Here is a 23,526-nt window from a genome sequence, read left to right on the forward strand (position 1 = left end):
ATTGCGATACGATACTGTGATTGCGATTCACATTCATTTCCAAAAGTTCCAACTAGAGGTCGACCGATTAATCGGCATGGCCGATTAATTAGAGCCGATTGGAAGTTTTCATAACAATCGGTAATCGGCATTAAGGCCGATTACATTGCACTCCATGAGGAGACTGCGTGGCAGGCTGACCACCTGTTACGCGAGTGTAGCAAGGAGCCAAGGTTGCTAGCTAGCATTAAACTTATCTTATAAAAAACAATCAATCAATCTGAACATAATCACTAGTTAACTACACATGGTTGATGATATTAGTAGTTTAACTAGCTTGTCCTGCATTGCAAATAAATTAACAGGCACCGCATTGATTATCATCGAATCACAGCCTACTTCGCCAAACGGGTGATGATTTAACAAGCACATTCGCGAAAAAAGCACTGTCGTTGCACCAATGTACCTAACCATAAACATCAATTCCTTTCTTAAAATCAATACACAAGTATATATTTTTTAAACCTGCATATTTAGTTAAAAGAAATTCATGTTAGCAGGAAATATTAAATAGGGAAATTGTGTCACTTCTCTTGCCTTTTGTGCAAGCAGAGTCAGGGTATATGCAGCAGTTTGGCTGCCTGGCTCGTTGCGAACTGTGTGAAGACCATTTCTTGCCAGAATTTAACATAATTATGACATAACATTGATTATTGTGTGCAATGTAACAGCAATATTTAGACTTATGGATGCCACCCGTTAGATAAAATACTGAACTGTTCCGTATTCCACTGAAAGAATAAAACGTTTTGTTTTCGAAATGATAGTTTACGGATTTGACCATATTAACTTCACTAGGGTTGGGGGCAGCATTCGGAATTTTGGATGAAAAGCGTGACCAAAGTAAACTGCCTGCTACTTAGGCCCAGAAGCTAGGACATGCATATAATTGGTAGATTTGGATAGAAAACACTCTAAAGTTTCCAAAACTGTTAAAATAATATCTGTGAGTATAAAAGAACTGATATGGCAGATGAAAACCTGAGGAAAATCCATCCAGGAAGTACTATTATTTTGAAAGGCTGTTTTTCCATTGAAAGCCTATCCATCATACAAAGACTTAGGACCCAGTTCACGATCTCTATGGATTCTTCTACATGTGGCCAGTCTTTAGGCATTGTTTCAGGCTTTTACTCTGAAAAATGAGGGAGATACAGCACTTTCAATGAGTGGACAGTGGAAATTTCCAGACATGAGTCCAGCACGCAATCGGGAGTGCGCCTTTCTCGTTTCTCCTTTTCTATTGACAAAGCTTTTGTCCAGTTGAAATATTATTGTTTATTTATGACAAAAACAACCTGAGGATTGATTTTAAACATCGTTGACATTGTTTCTGCGAACTTTTATTGTACTTTTTTGATTTTTCGTCTGTCTGTTGTGACCGCACTTTGTTCCAATGGATTGCTGAACAAAACTGAAGTTTTTGGACATAAAGAGGGACATTATTGAACAAAACAAACCTTTATTGTGTAACATGGAGTCTTCGGAGTGCAACCATATGAAGATCAAAGGTAAGTGATACATTTTATCGCTATTTCTGACTTTTGTTAGTCCTCTTCTTGGCTGCTAACTGTTTGTAATGATTTGTCTGCTGGGCGCTGTGCTCAGATAAATCGCATGGTTTGCTTTCGCCGTAAAGCCTTTATGAAATCTGACACAGCGGTTGGATTAACAAGAGGTTTATCTTTAAGCTGGTGTATAACATTTGTATCTTTTATGTATGTTTATTATGAGAATTTCTGTTTTGTTGAGTTTCACGCTCTGCAATTTCACCGGATGTTGTTTGAGACAGTAGATTATTGAACAAAACGCACTAACAAAACTGAGGTTTTTGGATATAAACATGGACTTTATCGAACAAAACGAATAAGAAAATGTATTTAACCTTTATTTAACCAGGTAGGCCAGTTGAGAACAAGTTATCATTTACAACTGCGACCTGGCCAAGATGAAGCAAAGCAGTGCGACAAAAACAACACAGAGGTACACATGGGATAAACAAAGAAAGTCAATAACACAATAGAAAATCTGTATACAGTGTGTGCAAATTAAGTAAGGAGGTAAGGCAATAAATAGGCCATAGTGGCTAAGAAATTACAATTTATCAATTAACACTGGAGTGATAGATGTGCAGATGATGATGTGCAAGTAGAAATACAGGTGTGCAAAAGAGCAAACAAAAAATAAAATAAATAAATATGGGGATGAGGTAGGTAGTTGGTTGGATGGGCTATTTACAGATGGCCTGTGTACAGCGATCGGTAAGCTGCCCTGACAGCCGATGCTTGAAGTTAGTGAGGGAGATAGAAGTCTCCAACTTCAGTGATTTTTGCAATTCGTTCCAGTCATTGGCAGCAGAGAACTGGAAGGAAAGGCGGCCAAAGAAGGTGTTGGCTTTGGGGATGACCAGTGAAATATACCTGCTGGAGCGCGTGCTGCTATGGTGACCAGTGAGCTGAGATAAGGCGGAGCTTTACCTAGCAAAGACTTATAGATGACCTGGAGCCAGTGAGTTTGGCAACGAATATGTAGCGAGGACCAGCCAACAAGAGCATACAGGTCGCAATGGTGGGTAGTATTTGGGGCTGTGGCGACAAAACGGATGGCACTGATCGACTGCATCCAATTTGCTGAGTAGCGTGTTGGAGGCTATTTTGTAAATGAAATTGCCGAAGTCAAGGATCAGCAGGATAGTCAGTTTTACGAGGGTATGTTTGGCAGCATGAGTGAAGGAGGCTTTGTTGCGAAATAGGAAGCCGAGTTTAGATTTAATTTTGGATTTGAGATGCTTAATAGGAGTTTGGAAGGAGAGTTTACAGTCTAGCCAGACACCTAGGTATTTATAGTTGTCCACATATTCTAAGTCAGAACCGTCCAGAGTAGTGATGCTGGTCGGGCGGGCGGGTGCGGGCAGCGATTGGTTGAAGAGCATGCATTTAGTTTTACTTGCATTTAAGAGCAGTTGGAGGCCACGGAAGGAGTGTTGTATGGCATTGAAGCTCGTTTGGAGGTTTGTTAACACAGTATCCAAAGAAGGGCCAGATGTATACAGAATGGTGTTGTCTGCGTAGAGGTGGATCAAGGAATCACCCGCAGCAAGAGCGACATCATTGATATATACAGAGAAAAGAGTCGGCCCGAGAATTGAACCCTTTGGCACCCCCATAGAGACTGCCAGAGGTCCGGACAACAGGCCCTCCAATATCTGAGAAGTAGTTGGTGAACCAGGCGAGGCAGTCATTTGAGAAACCAAGGCTGTTGAGTCTGCCGATAAGAATGTGGTGATTGACAGAATCGAAAGCCTTGGCCAGGTCGATGAAGACGGCTGCACAGTACTGTTTTTTATCGATGGTGGTTATGATATCATTTAGGACCCTGAGCGTGGCTGAGGTAAACCGGTGACCAACTCGGAAACCGGATTGCATAGCGGAGAAGGTACGGTGGGATTCGAGATAGTTGGTAATCTGTTTGTTCACTTGGCTTTCGAAAAGTTTTGAAAGGCAGGGCAGGATGGATATAGGTCTCTAACAGTTTGGGTCTAGAGTGTCTCCCCCTTTGAATAGGGGCATGACCGTGGCCGCTTTCCAATCTTTAGGAATCTCAGACGATACGAAAGAGGTTGGAACAGACTAGTAATAAGGGTTGCGACAATGGCGGCGGACAATTTTTTGTTTTGTAGGGATCCAGATTTTGCTGCTCAGCTGCCTGGATTTGGGTGAAGGAGCAGCTGGGGGTGGTAGCCAGGTGGAAAGCGTGGCCAGCCGTAGAGAAATGCTTATTGAAATTATCGATTATCGTGGATTTACCGGTGGTGACAGTGTTTCCTAGCCTCAGTGCAGAGGGCAGCTAAGAGGAGGTGCTCTTATTCTCCATGGACTTTACAGTATCTCAAAACTTTTTGGAATTAGTGCTGCAGGATGCACATTTCTGTTTGAAAAAGCTAGCCTTTGCTTTCCTAACTGACTGTGTATATTGGTCCCTGAAAAGTTGCATATCGCGGGAACTATTTGAAGCTAGTGCAGTGCGCCACAGGATGTTTTTATGCTGGTCAAGGGCAGTCAGGTCTGGAGTGAACCAAGGGCTATATCTGTTCTTAGTTTAATGTTTTTGGAAAAGGGCATGCTTATTTAAGATGGTGAGGAAGACAATTTTGAAGAACAACCAGGCATCCTCTACTGACGGGATGAGGTCAATATCCTTCCAGGATACCCGGGCCAGGTCGATTAGAAAGGCCTGCTCACAGAAATGTTTTAGGGAGCGTTTGACAGTGATGAGGGGTGGTCGTTTGACCGCGGTCCCATAACAGACGCAGGCAATGAGATCCTGGCTGAAAACAGCAGAGGTGCATTTAGAGGGCAATTTGGTCAGGATGATATCTATGAGGGTGCCCATGTTTACGGATTTGGGGTTGTACCTGGTAGGTTCCTTGATAATTTGTGTGAGATTGAGGGCATCTAGCTTAGATTGTAGGACGGCCGGGGTGTTAAGCATACCAGTTTAGGTCACCTAACAGTACGAACTCTGACGATAGATGGGGGGCAATCAATTCACATATGGTGTCCAGGGCACGGCTGGGAGCTGAGTGGGGTCTATAACAAGCAGCAACAGTGAGAAACTTATTTCTGGAGAGATGTATTCTTAAAAAGTAGTAGCTCTTACTGTTTGGGCACAGACCTGGATAGTAGGACAGAACTCTGCAGGCTATCTCTACAGTAGATTGCAACTCCGCCCCCTTTAGCAGTTCTATCTTTACGGAAACTGTTGTAATTGGGGATGTAAATTTCAGAATTCTTCGTGGCCTTCCTAAGCCAGGATTCAGACACTGCTAGGACATCAGGGTTGGCGGAGTGTGCTAAAGCAGTGGGTAAAACAAACTTAGGGAGGAGGCTTCTGATGTTAAAAGGAGCAGACTTCTGGGCGTGGTAGGATAGAGTCAGGGCATAATGCACAGACAAGAGCATGGTAGGATGCGAGTGCAGTGGAGGTATACCTAGGCATTGAGTGACGATGAGAGAGGCTGCATCTCTTGAAGCGCCAGTTAAGCTAGGTGCGGTCTCCGAATGTGTGGGGGGTGGGGCAAGGGAGGTAACCGAGGCATGTAGAGCGGGACTAGGGGCTCCGCAGTAATACAAAACAATGAGAGCTACCCTAAACAACAGTATACAAGGAATATTGACATTAGAGGGGAGGCATAAAGCAATCACAGGTGTTGTTTGGGAGGGCTAAGACAATGGGTAAATAGCTAAGACAACAACAACGGGTAAATGGCGATGAACAGGCAGAGAGGGTCAGTTAGCTACACACAGGGCCCGAGTTCAAGGCTGGGGCCGACAGATAAACAAAATGAAGTACCGTGTTAATGAACAGTCCAGTAGGCATCAGCTGTGTAGCCGAGTGATCATAGGGTCCAATAAGCAGCAATGGATGAAACAGGGAGCAGCTCGGCAGTCGTCACTACGCTAGGCAAGTGGGAGACACAGCGCTCAGAGAGTTAGCGGGCCGGGTCTAGTAGCTGGGTCCTCACCGACATCAACGACACAGAGGCCGGTTGAGAGCACAACGGCCGAATTACGTCAGCAGACCAGTCGTGATGGATCGGCGGGGCTCCGTGTCGACAAAGGGTCCAGGCCAGTTGGCAAGAGAGGTATTGTAGTTGGTGTACTTTGTTTGCTAGCCGGGGGAATGGGCCTAGCTCGAGGCTAACTGGTGCTTGCTTCTGGACAAGGGCGTTGGTCACGATAGCCACTCGGTAGCAGCTAGCTAGCTGCAATGATCCGGTGTAATGGTCCAGGGTTTGCGGCAGAAATCCGGTGATGTAGTAGGGGAAAAAAGCGGTCCGATATGCTCAGGGCTGATATTGCGCTGTACAGACTGGCAGATATTATCCGGGCTAAAGCGGCTGGTTACTGTGCTAAAAGGTAAAGACTGCTAGCAGTGGCTAACAATGACTAAATAGCTAGTAGCTAATTAGCTGGCTAGCTGCTGAATGCCAGCTTCTGATGGAGGTTCCAGTTATAAGGTCTAAAGAAATAGCAGATCCGGACCACATTGGGTGAGGCGGGTTGCGGGAAGGTATATTTAATTCAAAAATGGAAAAAGAGTTTGAAATGTATACAGAAAAGCGAAAAATGCTGAATTTTTACACGGGACAAAAACAAACATGTCTTGCTGCTACGCCATCTTGAGAAAAAAAAATGTTTGTAATTTAGCCTAGCCCAATTTGGCTACATCATGCTGGATATCAAAAAAGCATATTTCTACAATTAGGCCAAGGCTATTACACAGAAGAACAGTTTACCAATTACATTAAAGGTGTGTTTCTGTAAAGAGGATAAGCCCTGCTTGGACATGAGCGGCTATAATAACTGGACTCCAGAGAAAGTCTGCAGAATGAGATGAAGACTTGTGTTGTCGGGCCACAGATAACTGTTGACTCGAGACACTTCAGAGATGTTCTGCGCTTCCCCAAACAGAGTTGATTCTCTATTATTAATTAAATTAATTTTTAAAAATCTGATCAAAATTCAATGAAGCAAAGTTCAGCGTAAGGTTTTGTAACTCTAATTACATAATATCCAAGGCCATGGATTAATGATGTAATTCTGTTCAAATAAATCATAATATAGTTTGATCAGGCTGCAACTCAACGAGCAGAGTATTGACGTTAATAAATTAAACACAGACTGGTCCTCTATTAGTTCAGGTCTCTGATCTGATTTCCTCGCATTGCATCAAACGGATGAAGCTGTAACTGAACTTGATGTTTCTTTGTAGGCAAGAGTTCAGCAGAGGACAAACCATGAATACCTATACCAGCCTCTATTCACATAGGATACAAAAAGCTTACCCCGAATCTGAGAGGACCACAAATAAGGATAATGCTCTATGCTCCAAAACAACGACATGCCCTTCCCCAGCCGCACCACTTGGCTTACCAAACAAAGTGGCAAGTCAGGCTGTTGATGTTTGTTGCAATGATTGACAGACTTAGTCATTTAAAAACTGTGCTTTTACCAGACAGGTAGGTGCTCGGGTAGGTATGCAGGTAGACCAATTTGTCAGGGCATGGACCCTACAAGGTGTCGAAAGCATGGGCCAGCATTCCACAGGAATTTAGGTGGACTAACATTCTTGATACACACGGGAAACTGTTGAGCGTGAAAAACCCTGCAGCATTGCAGTTCTTGACAGAAACCGGTGTGCCTGGCACCTACTACCATACACCATTCAATGGCACACATACACAATCCATGTCTCAAGGCTTAAAAATCCTTCTTTAACCTGTCTCCTCCCCTTCATCTACACGGATTGAAGTGGATTTAACAAATGACATCAATAAGGGATCATAGTCTTCACCTGGATTCACCTAGTCAGTCTGTAAAAGAGCAGGTGTTCTTAATGTTTTGTATACTCATATACCGTGCCTTCAGAAAGTATCCATACCACTTGACTTATTGCACATTTTGTTGTGTTACAGCTTGAATTCAAAATGAATTACATTTCTCACCCATCTACACACAATATCCCATAATGACAAAGTAAAAACATGTTTTTATAAAACGTCAAATTTATTGAAAATGAAATATAGAAATCTCTCATTTACATAAGTATTCACACCCCTGAGTCAAGACATGTTAGAATCACCTTTGGCAGCGATTACAGCTGTGAGTCTTTCTCGGTAAGTCTAAGAGTTTTGCACACCTGGATTGTACAATATTTGCACATTATTATTTTGAAAGTTCTTCAAGCTCTCTCAAGTTGGTTGTTGATTATTGCTAGATTGCTATAGATTTTCAAGTTGCTTTAAGTCAAAACTATAAACTAGGCCACTCAGGAACATTCAATGTCGTTTTGGTAAGTAACTCCAGTGTATATTTGGCCTTGAATTTGTCTCCCAGTCTGTTGGAAAGCAGACTGAACCAGGTTTTCCTCTAGGATTTTGTCTGTGCTTAGCTCTATTCCGTGTCTTTATATCCTAAAAAAAAACTCCCTAGTCCTTGCTGATTACATGCATACCCATAACATGATGCAGCCACCACCATGGTTGATAAAAATAGTGGTACTCAATGATGTGTTGTGTTGGATTTGCCCCAAACATAACACGTTGAATTCAGGACTTAAAAGTTATCTTTGCAGTATTACTTTAGAGCCTTGTTGCAAACAGGATGCATGTTGTTTTGGAATATCTTTTGTCCTTTTCACTCTGTCATTTTGGTTAGTATTATGGAGTAACTACAATGTTATCTCCTATCACAGCCATTCAACTCTAACTGTTTTAAAGTCACCATTTGCCTCATGGTGAAATCCCTGAGTGGTTTCCTTCCTCTCCGGCAACCGAGTCAGGAAGGACGCCTGTATCTTTGTAGTGACCGGGTGGGTAAATTGATACACCATCCAAAGTGAAATTAATAACTTAACGTGGCTCTAAGTAAGGGATATTCAATGTCTGCTTTTTATATTTTTACCCATCTACCAATAGGTGCCCTTCTTTGTGAGGCATTGGAAAACCTCCCTGGTCTTTGTGGTTGAATCTGTGTTTGAAATTTACTGCTCGACTGAGGGACCTTACAGATAATTGTATGTGTGGGGTACAGAGATGGGGTAGTCATTTAAAAAGCATTTTAAACACTATTATTGCACACAGAGTCCATGCGACTTGTTAAGGACATTTTCTTTACTCCTGAACTTATTTAGGCTTGCCATAACAAAGGGTTTGAATACTTATTGACTCAAGATTCATTTGTAAATTGAATTCCACTTTTACATTATGGGGCATTGTGTGTAGGTCAATGACAAAATCTCAGGCTGTTAGACAATAAAATGTGGGAAAAGTCAAGGGGTGTGAATACTTTCCAAAGGCAAAGTAGGTAGTAACTCACCTGCTCTAGCAGCAATGAGGTGCGTGGTTCTGCCAGGGTCTTTAGAGCGGAGCAGGAGGCCCTTTCCTATCTTTGCTCCCAGGGCCTTCGCGTGGTAATTCTCCCTGGTCCTCTCCATGGGGTAATTGGTGGGGTACAGTCCAGAGAACACAATGGTGGTGCCCTCCAGGCTCCGGGCCTTCAGCTCCGGGACGATCTTCCTGATGTCAGGCATCTCTGGGCGTTCCTTCCTGAGGAAGGCGTTGTAGCGGGTGTAGTATTCTCCATGGATACGCTCCAACACCTCTTCTAGGTAGATGAGGTGGTCATCCTTGTCCACGTCCACCTCCTCTTTCTCCTCCTCTTCCTCCTCCTCCATGCTCGGGTCCAGAGACTCCTCCCCCATGGTGACTCCTGACTGTTCACTGTTCTGGGACTCTGTCTCAGCCTCCCTCCGCTCTAAGCGCCCGTTCTCCTGCTCAGGGTCTGGAGGGAAGACAACCTCTGACCCAGCCGTCTCCTCTGAGGTCTCCCCTACTACCGCGGCGCTGTTCTCCCCCTCCTTTCCTCCAGCCCCGCCTGATGGCTTCTCTACTGCTGCCTGCTCTGCCCCTTCCTGTTTGAACTTCTTGGTCTGGCTGGACAGCCCGTCCCTCTCGTTGTCTGATGAGGGGGGTTTACCCGTAAGAGAGTCAGCGTCACTGTCGCTGGACAGGTCAAAGTCCAGGTTGCTGTTGGGCTCATGGAGGTCTGGAGGAGTGGAGGATGGAGGGAGAGGAGTGGAGGATGAGTTCACCCCACCCAGAAGGGGAGCTTCCTCCCCTGAGCCTAATGTCCTGCTGCCATCCTTCCCCTCTCCTTTCCCCTCCGCTTTCATCTCATCTTTCACATTCATCCTGTCGCTCACCTGTGCTGCCGCGCTGGCCTCGGCTCCCTCGCCCTGACCCCGCTCCTCCTCCACAGCCTCGCCACCGTCCGGTTGAGTCCGTTCATTGGCTGCTGCTCCCTGAGTGGCTGAGGGTGCTGTTGACTCCCCCCTCCCTCCATTGTTGTGGTCTTTGGCCCGTTGTTTCTTAAGACCGTTACTCTGCTCCTCTGATGCAGACGACCCCCCAGATGTTCCTGTTTTAGGCCCCGTTGTCCCTGACGTTACTGCTGGTTCTGAGGCCTCTGCTGGTCGGCTGGCCTGGCTGCCTGCTAGGGTAAAAACATCACAGGCTGACAATTAGCTTATTAAAACACACTGACATTTTGCCACTTAAAATCACTAGACTAGAAGGTGTCTGTGAATACCTTCCATTGAAGTTGCTTTAGCAGAGAGGTAAAAATACTTGAAAGTACTACTTAAGTACTTTATACAAGTAGTTAATGGTATCTGTACTTTACTATTCATTTTTTTGACAACTTTTCCTTATACTTCACTACATTCCGAAATAAAATAAATGTACTTTTTTACTCTATACATTTTCGCTGACACTCAACATTATTAGTTACATTTTCAATGCTTAGCAGGACAGGAAAATAGTGAAATTCAAGCCCTTATCAAGAGAACATCCTTGGTCATCCCTACTGCCTCTGCTCTGGCGGACTCACTAAACATACATGCTTCATTTGTAACTGATTTCTGAATCTTGGAGTGTGCCCCTGGATATCCGTACATTTTAAAAACAATAAAAATGGTGCCGTCTGGTTTGCTTAATATAAAGGAATTTTAAATTATTTCTACTTATAATACTTTAGTTAATTTAAAACCAAATACTTTTACTCAATAGTATTTTACTGGATGACTAACTTTTACTCAAGTAATTTTCTATTAAAAGGTACAGTTGAAGTCAGAAGTGTACATACACCTTAGCCAAATACATTTTTTTAAAAAAACTGTTTTTCACAATTCCTGACATTTAATCCTAGTAAAAATTCCATCTTAGGTCAGTTAGGATCACCACTTTATTTTCCGAATGATTTATTTCAGATTTTATTTCTTTCATCACATTCCCAGTGGGTCAGAAGTTTACATACACTCAAATACTATTTGAGTGTAGCATTGCCTTGAAATTCTTTAACTTGGGTCAAATGTTTCAGGTAGCCTTCCACAAGCTTCCCACAATAAGTTGGGTGAATTTTGGCCCATTCCTCCTGACAGAGCTGGTGTAACTGAGTCAGGTTTGTAGGCCTCCTTGCTCGCACACGCTTTTTCAGTTCTGCCCACACATGTTCTATAAGATTGAGGTCAGGGCTTTGTGATGGCTACTCCAATACCTTGACTTTGTTGTCCTTAAGCCAATTTGCCACAACTTTGGAAGTATGCTTGGGGTCATTGTCCATTTGGAAGACCATTTGTGACCAAGCTTCAACTTCCTGACTGATGTCTTGAGATGTTGCTTCAATATATCCCTATAATTTTCCTCCTCATGATGCCATCTATTTTGTGAAGTGCACCAGTCCCTCCTGCAGCAAAGCACCACCACAACATGATGCTGCCACCCCCTTGCTTCACGGTTGGGATGGTGTTCTTTGGCTTGCAAGCCTCCCCCTTTTTCCTCCAAACATAACGATGGTCATTATGGCCAAACAGTTCTATTTTTGTTTCATCAAACCAGAGGAAATTTCTCAAGTACAATCTTTGTCCCCATGTGCAGTTGCAAACCGTAGTCTGGCTTTTTTTAATGGCGGTTTTGGAGCAGTGGCTTCTTCCTTGCTTCTTCCTTCCTTGCGGCCTTTCAGATTGTGTCGATATAGGACTCGTTTTACTGTGGATATAGATACTTTTGCATCGGTTTCCTCCAGCATTTTCACAAGGTCCTTTGCTGTTGTTCTGTGATTGATTTGCACTTTTTGCACCAAAGTACGTTCATCTCTAGGAGACAGAATGCGTCTCCTTCCTGAGCGGTATGACGGCTGTGTGGTCCCATGGTGTTTATACTTGCGTACTATTGTTTGTAAAGATGAACGGGGTACCGTCAGGCACTTGGAAATTGCTCCCAAGGATGAACCAGTCTTGTGGAGGTCTACAAATATTTTTCTGAGGTCTTGGCTGATTTCTTTTGATTTTCCCATGATGTCAAGCAAAGAGGCACTGAGTTTGAAGGTAGGCCTTGAAATACATCCACAGGTACACCTCCAATTGACTCAAATGATGTCAATTAGCCTATCAGAAGCTTCTAAAGCCATGACATCATTTTCTGGAATATTCCAAGCTGTTTAAAGGCACAGTCAACTTAGTGTATGTAAACTTCTGACCCACCGGGATTGTGATACAGTGAATAAGTGAAATAATCTGTCTGTAAACAATTGTTGGAAAAATGACTTGTCATGCACAAAGTAGATGTCCTAACCGACTTACCAAAACTATAGTTTGTTAACAAGAAATGTGTGGAGTCGTTGAAAAATGAGTTTTAATGACTCCAACCTAAGTGTATGTAAACTTCCGACTTCAACTGCATCTTTACTTTTACTTAAGTATGACAATTGGGTACTTTTTCCCAACACTGTGTTTTAGGAGGTGTAACTGAATGAAGGCAAATTGAGCTGTGGTCACTGAGGCATTAAACCACAGCATTGAGAACATTATATGCATCAAAACTATGGTTAAAGTGCATGCCTCAAGACAATGTTCTCCATAGCATTTTATCCACTCTGTAAATCTACTCACTATTTTGAAAACATAAATATGCCCATCACTGGGTTTGGCAGCAGAAACCAGTAAATTATAATACATTATTTATAGGAACAGCATGGCGTGAAATACATGTACAATCTGGCTTCTCTACAGCTTCTGTATGATGGGACAGGGTGGGGACTCAGGGTGGTGACAGACCATGGGTGGGGACAGGCAGCTCATTACGGAGCGCAGTTCACAATGCATGTAGACCCATCATGGTAACGTTTTTCTTTTGTGACAGGTAGGCCTACATTTGATGCAGCATAGCCTATGCTACAGTGATATAAAGACCGAATGCACATCTAATTTACACATCTCCAACTGGCTTACAGGAGTGAAGTTGTTTTGGGTTTTGTTAAATTGGAAAGATCATATATATATAAAAATAATCTATGCTTTAAAATCAGAGCAGCCAATAGAACTCAGTTAAACAGTTATTTATTCAGACCCATCCAATTCTAGTTCTATATTATTCAAGGATATCATTAGAATGACAAAGGACAAAGAAACCTATTTAATTTCATTTGAATGCGAGGAAGGAATGAAGCAACGAGAGAGAGAAAGAGGTAGGCTAATAACATTAGGGGAAATATTATGAAAAAGGTATATGCCTCAGCCTACTACTTATACAAATAGGACCTATTATACTTGCAAATTAAAATAACATTCGCTAGCCTATAGATGTAACTTTGTAGGCCGCATATGCTGCACCGTAATCGCATGTCCTCTCCCTGCTTTATCATAGTTTGAACAATGTGCATAATTCCAGTACGTATAATAGAATACAGTTCACACTAAAAAAAGATTAGCCTACTGGAGCTAGTTTCATTTATTTACCCAAGAAAGCATATAGCTAGCTACGTCTATGGGCTTATATTTTTATGCCGTAATGTGAAGTAGCCTATATCATATACTGTACACACGTATGTGTGCCATTCAAATCAAATTTTATTTGGCACCGAATACAACAGGAGTAGACCTTACCGTGAAACGATTACTTACAAGCCCTTAACCAACAGTTAAGACAATATTTACAAAATAAACAAATAAAAAAAAAAAAAGGTGAATGGGCAAGAAAAAAAGATTTGTGCCTTTGAACGGGGTATGGTAATAGGTGCCAGGCGCACCAGCTTGTATCAAGAACTGCAACGCTACTGGGTTTTTCACGCTCAACAGTTTACTGTGTATAAAGAATGCTCCACCAACCAAAGGACATCCAGCCAATTGACAACTGTGGGAAGCATTGGAGTCAACATGGGCCAGCATCCCTGTGGAACGCTTGACACATTGTAGAGTCCATGCCCAGATGAATTGAGGCTATTCTGGGAGCAAAAGGGGGTGCAACTCAATATTAGGAAGGTGTTCCTAATGTTTAGTATACTCTCTGTGTGTGTACACACAAACTGAACGAAAATATAAACGCAATTTCAACGATTTACAGTTTATATAACGAAATCATTCAATTGAAATCAATTAATTAGGGGCCAATCTATGGATTTCACATGACTGGGCAGGGGTGCAACCATGGGTGGGCTTGGGAGGGCACAGGCCCACCCACTTGGGAGTCAAGCCCACCCACTGGGAAAGCCATGTCCAGCCAATCAATTATTTTTATCCACAAAAGAGTTTTATTAGACAGAAATACTCCTCAGTTTAATCAGATTTCCGGGTGGCTGGTCTCAGACGACCCCACGGGTGAATAAGTCAGATGTGGAGGTCCTGGGCTGGCATGGTTGGACATACTGCCAAAATCTTGTTGGATTTTAGCACCCTTTGCCTTGATGACAAACATTGGAGACAGCTTATGGTAGAGAAATTAACATTCAATTCTCTGGCAACAGCTCTGGTGGACATTCCTGCAGTCAGGATGCCAGTTGCATGCTCCCTCAAATTGAGACATCTGTGGCATTGTGTTGTGTGACAAATTTGCCTTTGATTGTCCCCAGCATAAGGCGCACCTGTGTAATGACCATGCTGGTTAGTCAGCTTCTTGATATTCCATCCACCTGACAGTTTGATGGCTTATCTTGGCAAAGTAGAACAATTTTAGACAAAAGTTTTTTTTGTGCATATGTAAAATGTGTACACAATTGCATTTTATTGACAGGAATTAGAATGCACAGAGATACCATGACAAGATCCTGAAGCCCATTGTCATGTCATTCATCCGCCACCATCACCTCATGTTTCAGCATGATAATGTCGCAAGGATCTGTACACAATTCCTGAAAGCTGAAAACATCCCAGTTCTTCCATGGCCTGCATACTCAGACTTGTCACCCATTAAGCATGTTTGGGATGCTCTCGATCAACGCATACAAAAGCGTGTTCCAGTTCCCGCCAATATCCAGCAACTTTGCACAGCCATTGAAGAGTGGAACAACATTCCAAAGGCCACAATCAACAGCCCAAACAACTCGATGCGAAGGAGATAAATTGCGCTGCATGAGGCAAATGGTGGTCACACCAGATACTGACTGGTTCTGATCCACGCCCCTCTTTTTTATTTGAAGGTATCAGTGACCAACAGACGCATAACTGTGTTCCTAGTCATGTGAAATTCATGGATTAGGGTCTAATTTATTTATTTAATTTGACTGATTTCCTTATATGAACTAAGTCTGTAAAAGCTTTGAAATTGTATTCATAATTTTGTTTAGTGTCTCAAAAGATTTGAAGAGTTTGTCAAATTTTCCTCTTATTCACCAAAAGTCACAATGTGTCATGTTTTGAGGTTCAGAACATTCTCGTGAATGAAACTGATGAAAGTTTTAGTGTGATGCTGCATCATGAGGAGGAGTTTTGTGGCTGACAGTAGTTCACTGTGATCTAATTTGGTTTCGTATGAATCATTTAACCCTCGCTACACAGAGCTGCATTCTGTCAGTCTTAAGACTGGAGGGTGCCATTGGAAAGTGCCACATTTTAGGGGTTTGTTTCATCAGCTGTGGTTATACTGATGTAAAAATCTATGTTGGAATAAGAAGATTAAAACAAGACATTATTGCTGCAGAATTAATTGCACTTTTTCTGTTGTCATAAACAAAGTCAATGGCCCGTGAAAGATTAATCATCGGAAGTTTTACCAAGTATATCCAAACAGTTTGTTCTTTTCTTTGTCGACATTCCACAGCTAATTGCTCTGTATTTATTTTAACTTAGTGAACCTTGATAAACAATCCTTTAAAGAGAAGCATCTCATTTAGGGCCTCAGCGATGCGTTAAATACCACAACAACTTAACGAATTTCTCTCTCTGCATCGGGGTTCCTGCTGATGCAAAACTTGTTGGTGTGATGAGAGAGAGAAAAAAGGAGCCTGAAGAGTGACTTGTATCTGGTTCATCCTGAGATTCTGAAGTAATTTGTCCCAATAAACATGTGGAAGTCATTTCTAAAAATGGCTAAACTTTCTTTCATCTGCTTTGTTTCCATAGAGCCCAACCCTGCTCCTGGATGGGTGAGGTCCCTGCCAACCCAGTCGGCCAGTGAAACCCCCCGCGACCCCTTGGGTCACCCAGAGGAGCATCCCAGAGGGATGTACCAGGAGGTGGCCTTCCTAGCGGGAAACATGGAGAAAGAGCACACCCTTCCACTTCCCCCTGGAGAACCAGCGGGAGGTGGTAACTAAGGGTGTGTTCAGCCGTCATCAACGTGGGCGGGATCAGGTACAATACCAACAGAGTCAAGAGTTCCTGTGTTCATCTCGATAATCAATAGTCCATAATCAGAAGATTTTGGGTGCAAGATTTAAAAGGCATATAATCCAGGCATTGGTCTTGCTGCTGCTAAAGAGCATTATAACTTGAAGAGTATTTCAGTGACTATTGTGCAAAGTCGTTGTGCAGCGGTAACATTGTGTGTTTTCCTCTCACCAGGTACCGTATCCCCTGGTCCGTTCTGGAGGAGTTCCCTCTGACGCGGCTGGGCCGGCTGAGGGGCTGCAGCTCATTGGATGAGATCATGGAGGTGTGTGACGACTACGGGCGCCAGGAGTACTTCTTCGACTAAAGCCTCCACTCTTCTGGAAAGACTTTCCACCAGATGTTAGAACATTACTACAGGCACTTGCTTCCATTCAGCCACAAGAGCATTAGCGAGGTCGGGCACTGATGTTGGGCGATAAAGCCTGGCTTGCAGTCAGATTCAATTCATCCCAAAGGTGTTCAATGGGGTTGAGGTCAGGGCTCTGTGCAGGCCAGTCAAGTTCGTCCACACTGATCTCGACAAACCATTTCTGTATGGACCTCGCTTTGTGCAAGGGGGCATTGTCTTGCTGAAACAGGAAAGGGCCATCCCCAAACTGCCACAAAGTTGGAAGCACAGAATCGTCTTTAATGTCATTGTATGCTGTAGTGTTAAGATTTTCCTTCACTGGAACTAAGGGGCCTAGACCGAACCATTAAAAACAACCCTAGACCATTATTCCTCCACCACTAAACTTTACAGTTGGCACTATGCATTGTGGCAGTTAGCGCACTCCTGGCATCTGCCAAACCCAGATTCATCCTTCGGACTGCCAGATGGTGAAGCGTGATTCATCACGCCAGAGAACGTGTTTCCAGAGTCCAATGGCGGTGAGCTTTACACCACTCCAGCTGACACTTGGCGTTGCGCATGGTGATTTTAGGCTTGTGGCTGCTCGGCCATGGAAACCCATTTCATGAAGCTCCCTCCAACAGTTATTGTGCGGACGTTACTTCCAGAGAAAGTTTGGAACTTGGTAATGAGTGTGGACAGACGATTTTTACGCTCTACACGCTTCAGCACTCGGCGGTCCCATTCTGTGAGCTTGTGTGGCCTACCAGGTCACGGCTGAGCCATTGTTGCTCCTAGATGTTTCCACTTCACAATAACAACACTTACAGTTGACCGGGGAAGCTCTAGCAGGGCAGAAATTTGACGAACTGACTTGTTGGAAAGGTGGCATCCTATGATGGTGCCACGTTAAAAGTCACTGAGCTCTTCAGTAAGGCCATTCTACTGTCAATGTTTGTCTATGGAGATTGCATGGCTGTGTGCTCAATTTTATACACCTGTCCGCAACAGCTGTGGCTGAAATAGCTGAATCCGCTAATTTGAAGGGGTATCCATATACTTTGTATATATAGTGTATTTATATGCTTTTGAATGACACATCCTGTTTTGGCGGAAAATATCGGGTTACCCGGGAGAAAAGTGATTTATTCTTCTCGGATGAAACATTTTTAAAATACCAGGAAAATATTAAACCCTAGTCCATGTGATGTGACGGAAATCAGCAGCACTTCCCTAATTGATCTAACAGCCTGTGTGTGTGTGTGTTATTCTCCAGGGAGCCCAGAGAAGCACTCTCTGTCCTTTGTGGCTTGTCCTGTTTATCTCTACTGCTAATCAAAAAATCTCTATACAGATCTCCTCTATGAGAGGCTCTCTGTGAGAAAAGAACCCAATGCCTTCCCTCCTGAGACTAAGATGGTAATCACGGTTCAGATGAACCCATCTCATTATGGCTACCCCGGCTTGGTGCTTGAGTATGAATACAGTGTCGATGATTATGTGTTAAGGCTTGGTCGCTCCAATTCCTTCTTTATAACAGACCAGATTGATTCATTCAGAAAGTCGATAAAAATAAGTATTTGGATTCTGCTCAACCCTGGCCTTTGGGTATGATCGTTTTCCTGGCTATTCTCAAGGTTCTAAAAAGGTAGAGTTTAACAGCATTCTCACAGAAAGATCGCCAAGTGTTCCCCTGTCGCCTCTGTGCTGAGAGGATTATAACTTAAAACTCCCTCACCTTCCTGCCACCCCATCTGTTGGGATCACAACAGTTACGTATCACAAACATCTCTCTGAAAAGCTTCACCCTCCCACTGCGGCGCTGCAGTCTGCCACACAGGAAAGTGGTGCATCGGTTGATGCAAATGAAATCAAAACAGTGAGACGTGACGAGGGGTACCTTGTGGCCAGAACTCCATTTGCAGCCAGAGAACCAGGATGAGTTCACATTCCTTAAGTGCTCATCAAACCACTTCCTCCTCTTCCTCTCTGAACTTGGTCACCAGAGGGTTTTTAAGTTTGTAGTGGTTTTTTGTTGTTGAGTGTTTGTAACACTGACAAAGCACTAAATGCCCTTATAAGGGTTGTTTTAATAGATCGCTGTGCTTTATCATTTATTGACCAGTTCACAACAAAATGTCCACTGTTCGGTTAAGCTCATTGTCTTCAGACCCTGTATACCGTACCTTTCCTTCCCTGCTGAGCTTCTTTAGACCCGGGCGGAGCGTTGATGTCTCCTGTGCCCTTGAAGTAGATGTATTTCTTCACAGTGATCAGGTTGGGAGCAAACTTCCACACGTCCTCCCGGTCATCTATAATACATACCATCGAGTCCCCACATGGGAACAGATTCCTGAGGGGGTAGAGATAAAGAGAGGGCGAGAGAGTACGAGAGAGAGTGTAGAGAGACAGAAAGAGAGAGTTAGAGATAAGTTAAACTGGCAGTAACAGAGCAAAATGCTAGGCTCCCTCTCTACCATTACCCAGTCCTAGGCAACATCCCAAATGGTAGCCTATAACCTATGGGCCCTGGTCAAAAGTAATTTAAAGGGAATAGGCTGCCATTTGTGAAGGACTACCCCTCCAGGTTAGAAGTGAATTCTGGCTCTCACCAATAATTGTCCGAACATCATAACTTCTACAACCACAGTTTCTACCATTAGGACTTTGAGGATGGTGTTCTAAAAGGCTTCCTATAACAGGAGTTACTGATTAGAAGAAAATGCTGCATGGCGATGGGCTATTTCCTCTGCTCATCTACAGCACAGTCATGCTAGAGCTGGATGGCTCAGTTGTATAGTGCTGTATTGTCTGCTGCCAGGTTTTAAATCAACACTAAGTTCTAGTGTTTCAATCAAATTCCCTCAGTTGAATTCTTCTGCGGTAGTGGCTGAGCGGAAATCAATTTCTCCCAATTCCACAGGAGATCTTCCTCGAGTGAATGCCTTTTCTCCAAAGTGTCAAAATTAAAGATAGCTGATATGTTATGTCCTTTTCCAATTGGAAAGAGTCTTCTTAAAATGTCCTAGCTGAAGTCGCTATTAGTATGTGTGTCAAAGTGTGTTGCGTGGACTTGAAAGAGGTATGTGCTAGCGGCTCTGCCAGACAGAGCCAGATCTGACCTCAGGTTCCCTGTCTTGGAGAAGGGGTCGATGCATTCGTCTCTGGACAGGATCCTGTGGGAAAACAGCTTCATCTCAGGGTCCAGGAAGCCTGCAGAGTCACACACCACAAGAAGAGCATCTTAAAATGGACTCATATTTATATAAATAAGAGAGAGACAGGGAGAGCTTGGTTAGTGTGGCAGGGGGTTTAGTTCCGCACGCTGGGCTGCAGCAGAGAGCAGACTCGACTGCATTGAACATCCTATTTAAAAGAGCTCCGTGGAAAAGCAGGATGTATTCAGAAAAGTGAAGGTGCCGTTTTTGCCAAACAGCCAATTTCCATTACTCCCCGGCCATCTGGAGCTACAGAGTAGCCTTCCAACAACAAAGCTTTTGAGTCAATTTAGAGCCAAATCTCATGTTGTTTTGCTACACAAGTTCTTCAATTTAATCTCAAACGAAATTGCTTGGCATCGGTGTGTGTGTATGTGTGTGTGTGTGTGTGGGGTGGAGGGTCTCTGTATACTCAGTGGGCTCATTAAAACATTAAGGCTTGGAGATGAGAACTAAATGCAGGCTGGGTCTTATCAGTTCCTCTTTAGAAGCTGTACAATAATACGTATCTGGAGGAGCAACAAAAGAGTGGCTTTGATGGAGCATCTACATTCCCACACCTCGCTACCTGGTTGCTATTAAACCACAGAGAAGAGAGAACACAGGTGGGACAGACGTCTGCTGAAACGCAACAAACAACAAACCCATCTACCTGGAGAAACAGACAGATGCACAGTAACCTCTACGCTCCCCAGACTAATTACTACATTACACATTCATTATTCATTCGCTTCCAATGTTCAGCATAGGACATTCACTATAGAATAACATCTAATTGAGAGCGAAATCTCGTCTCCGAACGTCGACGGGCCAAAGTTCATCTCTACAACCCAAAATGCAGATAATTCGATTCATAAGAAGCTCAAACGTGCATTATAATTTACTGTCAGGTGAGATTAATCTGAGCCTAGCTGTTGGGAAAACCACTACAGTCGAGGCCTGTATTATCGCGGGACTCCGGAGTTACCCGCAGGACCCGACAGAGAAGTGTGCTGCACGGTCGGAATGGTCCATGCTGCGGGTGGTCAGAAAGACCAACGGTCATTCCACCGTTTCAAATGCACTGTGAAATTGTTATAAAACCACTTAATACATGATTGCCATCTGTCATTCTGGCCGCTTGTGTCCCTCTCCTCGCCTCTAACTGGGGCCGAGTTACACAACGGCTCGCTCGCCTGCGTCAAACAGTGGCGGCAAAAACAATTATCCGATGAGAGTCAGTTTGTGGCCACTTGTGATGAATTATGAAACCAATTATCAGTTTGCAGTTCTCATGGGAAAGCCTGTCATCATTTTCTAAAGGTAAGGAAATAATGGATAATATGATTGGGAACTAGTCAGCCTATCAATAACCTTCCCTTTCTCTTACTGACAGTTCGAGTTGAGATGAGCTCGTTCCTCTTTTTTTATTTTTATTCTGTCTTGACTTTTCATCTGGGCTACTTCAAATGAGTTTGTTTACACTGGAGTGTTTGAATAAAATTACTTCATTCCAAACATGGAAATATCTTATGAAATCATGCATTTATCGCAAATTCTAAATGAATAAGACGGTAGATGTGTAATTTTAACATTGCAGGACTGTGGGCGGGAGCTGGATGAGATCTGGCGGGAGAAGGTGGGATGTATCCAAATACACCTGCGGAGGCAGGCGGGCGTGGTATGAAATATCGCGGGTGCGGACGGGCACGGTACCAAAACATCTGTCCCACGCAAACCTCTACACTACAGCGTCCGACTGTCCCTCGCTGATTCGTCAACAGGTCGGCCAGTGGTGGATAAAGTACACAATAATCATACTTGAGTAAAAGTAAAAAATCCCTAATAGAAAATGACTCAAGTAAAAGTCACCCAGTAAAATACTATTTGAGTAAAATTATTTGGTTTTAAATATACTTAAGTATCAAAAGTTAAAGTATAAATCATTTCAAATTCCTTATTTTAAGCAAAAGTATAGCCAGGGTCACACCAACATCATTTACAAATGAAGCATGTGTGTTCAGTGAATCAGGCAGTAGGGATGATGTGACCAAGGATGTTCTCTTGATAAGTGCGTAAATTGGATCATTTTCCTGTCCTGCTAAGCATTCAACATGTAACGAGTACTTTTGGGTGTCAGGGAAAATGTATGGAGTAAAAAGTACATTTATTTTCTTTAGGAGCGTAGTGAAGTAAAAGTTGTCAAAAATAAAAAATAGTAAAGTACAGACACCAACATTTTTTTTTTGTACTTTAAAGTAGTTTTACTTAAGTAGTTTGACCACTGCAGTCGGCTTTGTTAGGCTTACCGCGGGAACACACCCAAATACATAATTTACACACAGAGAGAAGTCAGCTCAGACAGATCCAGCTCACAAGCCCAGCTCATGAGCTCCATCAGCAGTAGATTTGAATTCACAATGGAAAACTAATGTGTTAATGCATCGAATCGCACTGATTCGTTCTTCTAATCAAACCAAATCGTTCCTGTATCGTATCGGAGCTCATGTATCTAGATAGATATCTAAAATCGTCTTGAAACGGAAAGATGCACCTCCCTACTATTTAGAGGATAGGGTGCCATTTGTGACACAGCCCCAGAGAATCTGAGTACAGAATGAACCTGGCACACAAACTGAAGGTAAATGCTCCCCTCTAGTGGCCACTCCGACTTCAAGCTCAGGATTTGCCTCTACAATGCTGAGATCAATCATATTGAGACGTCTGTTAGTCTTGTTAGGTGACCAACTTCTCAATCCGGGGAATGTATAGACAAACATTAAAAAAACACAATTCTCACCTATAATGCAGACAGCATTCAGGCATTAAGTCTAGATCTATATTTCCGTAGTGATTTTACAGAGGATGTAGGAACGGTGGGTTGACTGCCTTGCTCAGGGGCAGAACGACAGATTTTTACCTTGTCAGCTCGGGGATTTGATTCAGAGGGGTTTGGTTAAATGCGGAAGACACATTTCAGTTGAACGCACTCAGTTGTACAACTGAGTAGGTATCCCCCTCTCCTTCACTAGATGATTGTGTGTTTAAATTAATCTGGCATTTAAACTCTGTGCTCACACACTTTTGCCATTTACGTGATGGTTGTTTTTTTGTTCAACGTAGGCGTGATTATCAGAGAATGTTAATTACCTGCGATGGTGTGTGCATAGAGGCGGCTTCCGAAGGTGAAGACGTGCAGCTCGTAGAGCTTGGCGATCTTCTCCAGGAAGTCTTTGCAGTGCGGACGCAGTCGCGTGTGTAACATGGGCTCCCCCCGTCCCAGCTGGAAGTGGAAGATTCCCTGTGGAACAAGAGCAGAGGCATGGGCAGAACCATCAATGCTTTGTTCTAGCTACGTAACCACCGGTGGTTTATTGTAGACTATTTAATACCAAACCCTCAGCAAAGCCTGGGACATAGAAATACCAGACAACCTATTTTTCATAGGCCAGAGAAAAGGATTTCAGATACACATACCTTGGTGGACATGCGCTGGCAGTGATGCTCGGTGGTATGGATCAGGGTCTGGTCCAGATCAACCATCAGAACCAGCTTCTTGTTCCTGTGGAGTCTCTGCTGGTCCTCTCTGCCCAGCTGCTCTGCTTGCTGTGTGGGGGACAAATCACACAGACCCGGCATTTATAAAAAGGGGGCCCACGACGTCAACAAAACTGTCTCTATTAAATTGAAAAGTTGCATTCCAACGACACAGAGGTATTTCTACAAGGTCAGAGG

At 43.4% G+C, this 23,526-nt stretch overlaps 1 protein-coding gene across 1 annotated transcript in view; it reads right to left on the reverse strand.

Annotated features, from left to right (window-relative positions):
- Positions 1–23,526, reverse strand: part of LOC106588593 (RNA polymerase II subunit A C-terminal domain phosphatase-like) — a 130,440-nt gene that overhangs the window by 101,601 nt on the left and 5,313 nt on the right. The window contains 5 exon segments of the mRNA XM_014177744.2: positions 8,919–10,094; positions 18,781–18,947; positions 19,717–19,807; positions 22,942–23,092; positions 23,269–23,397. Of these exon segments, the coding sequence (XP_014033219.2) occupies positions 8,919–10,094; positions 18,781–18,947; positions 19,717–19,807; positions 22,942–23,092; positions 23,269–23,397 (1,714 nt within the window).

The sequence above is a fragment of the Salmo salar genome, chromosome ssa27 (genome assembly GCF_905237065.1).
Source record: "Salmo salar chromosome ssa27, Ssal_v3.1, whole genome shotgun sequence".
NCBI lineage: Eukaryota > Metazoa > Chordata > Actinopteri > Salmoniformes > Salmonidae > Salmo > Salmo salar.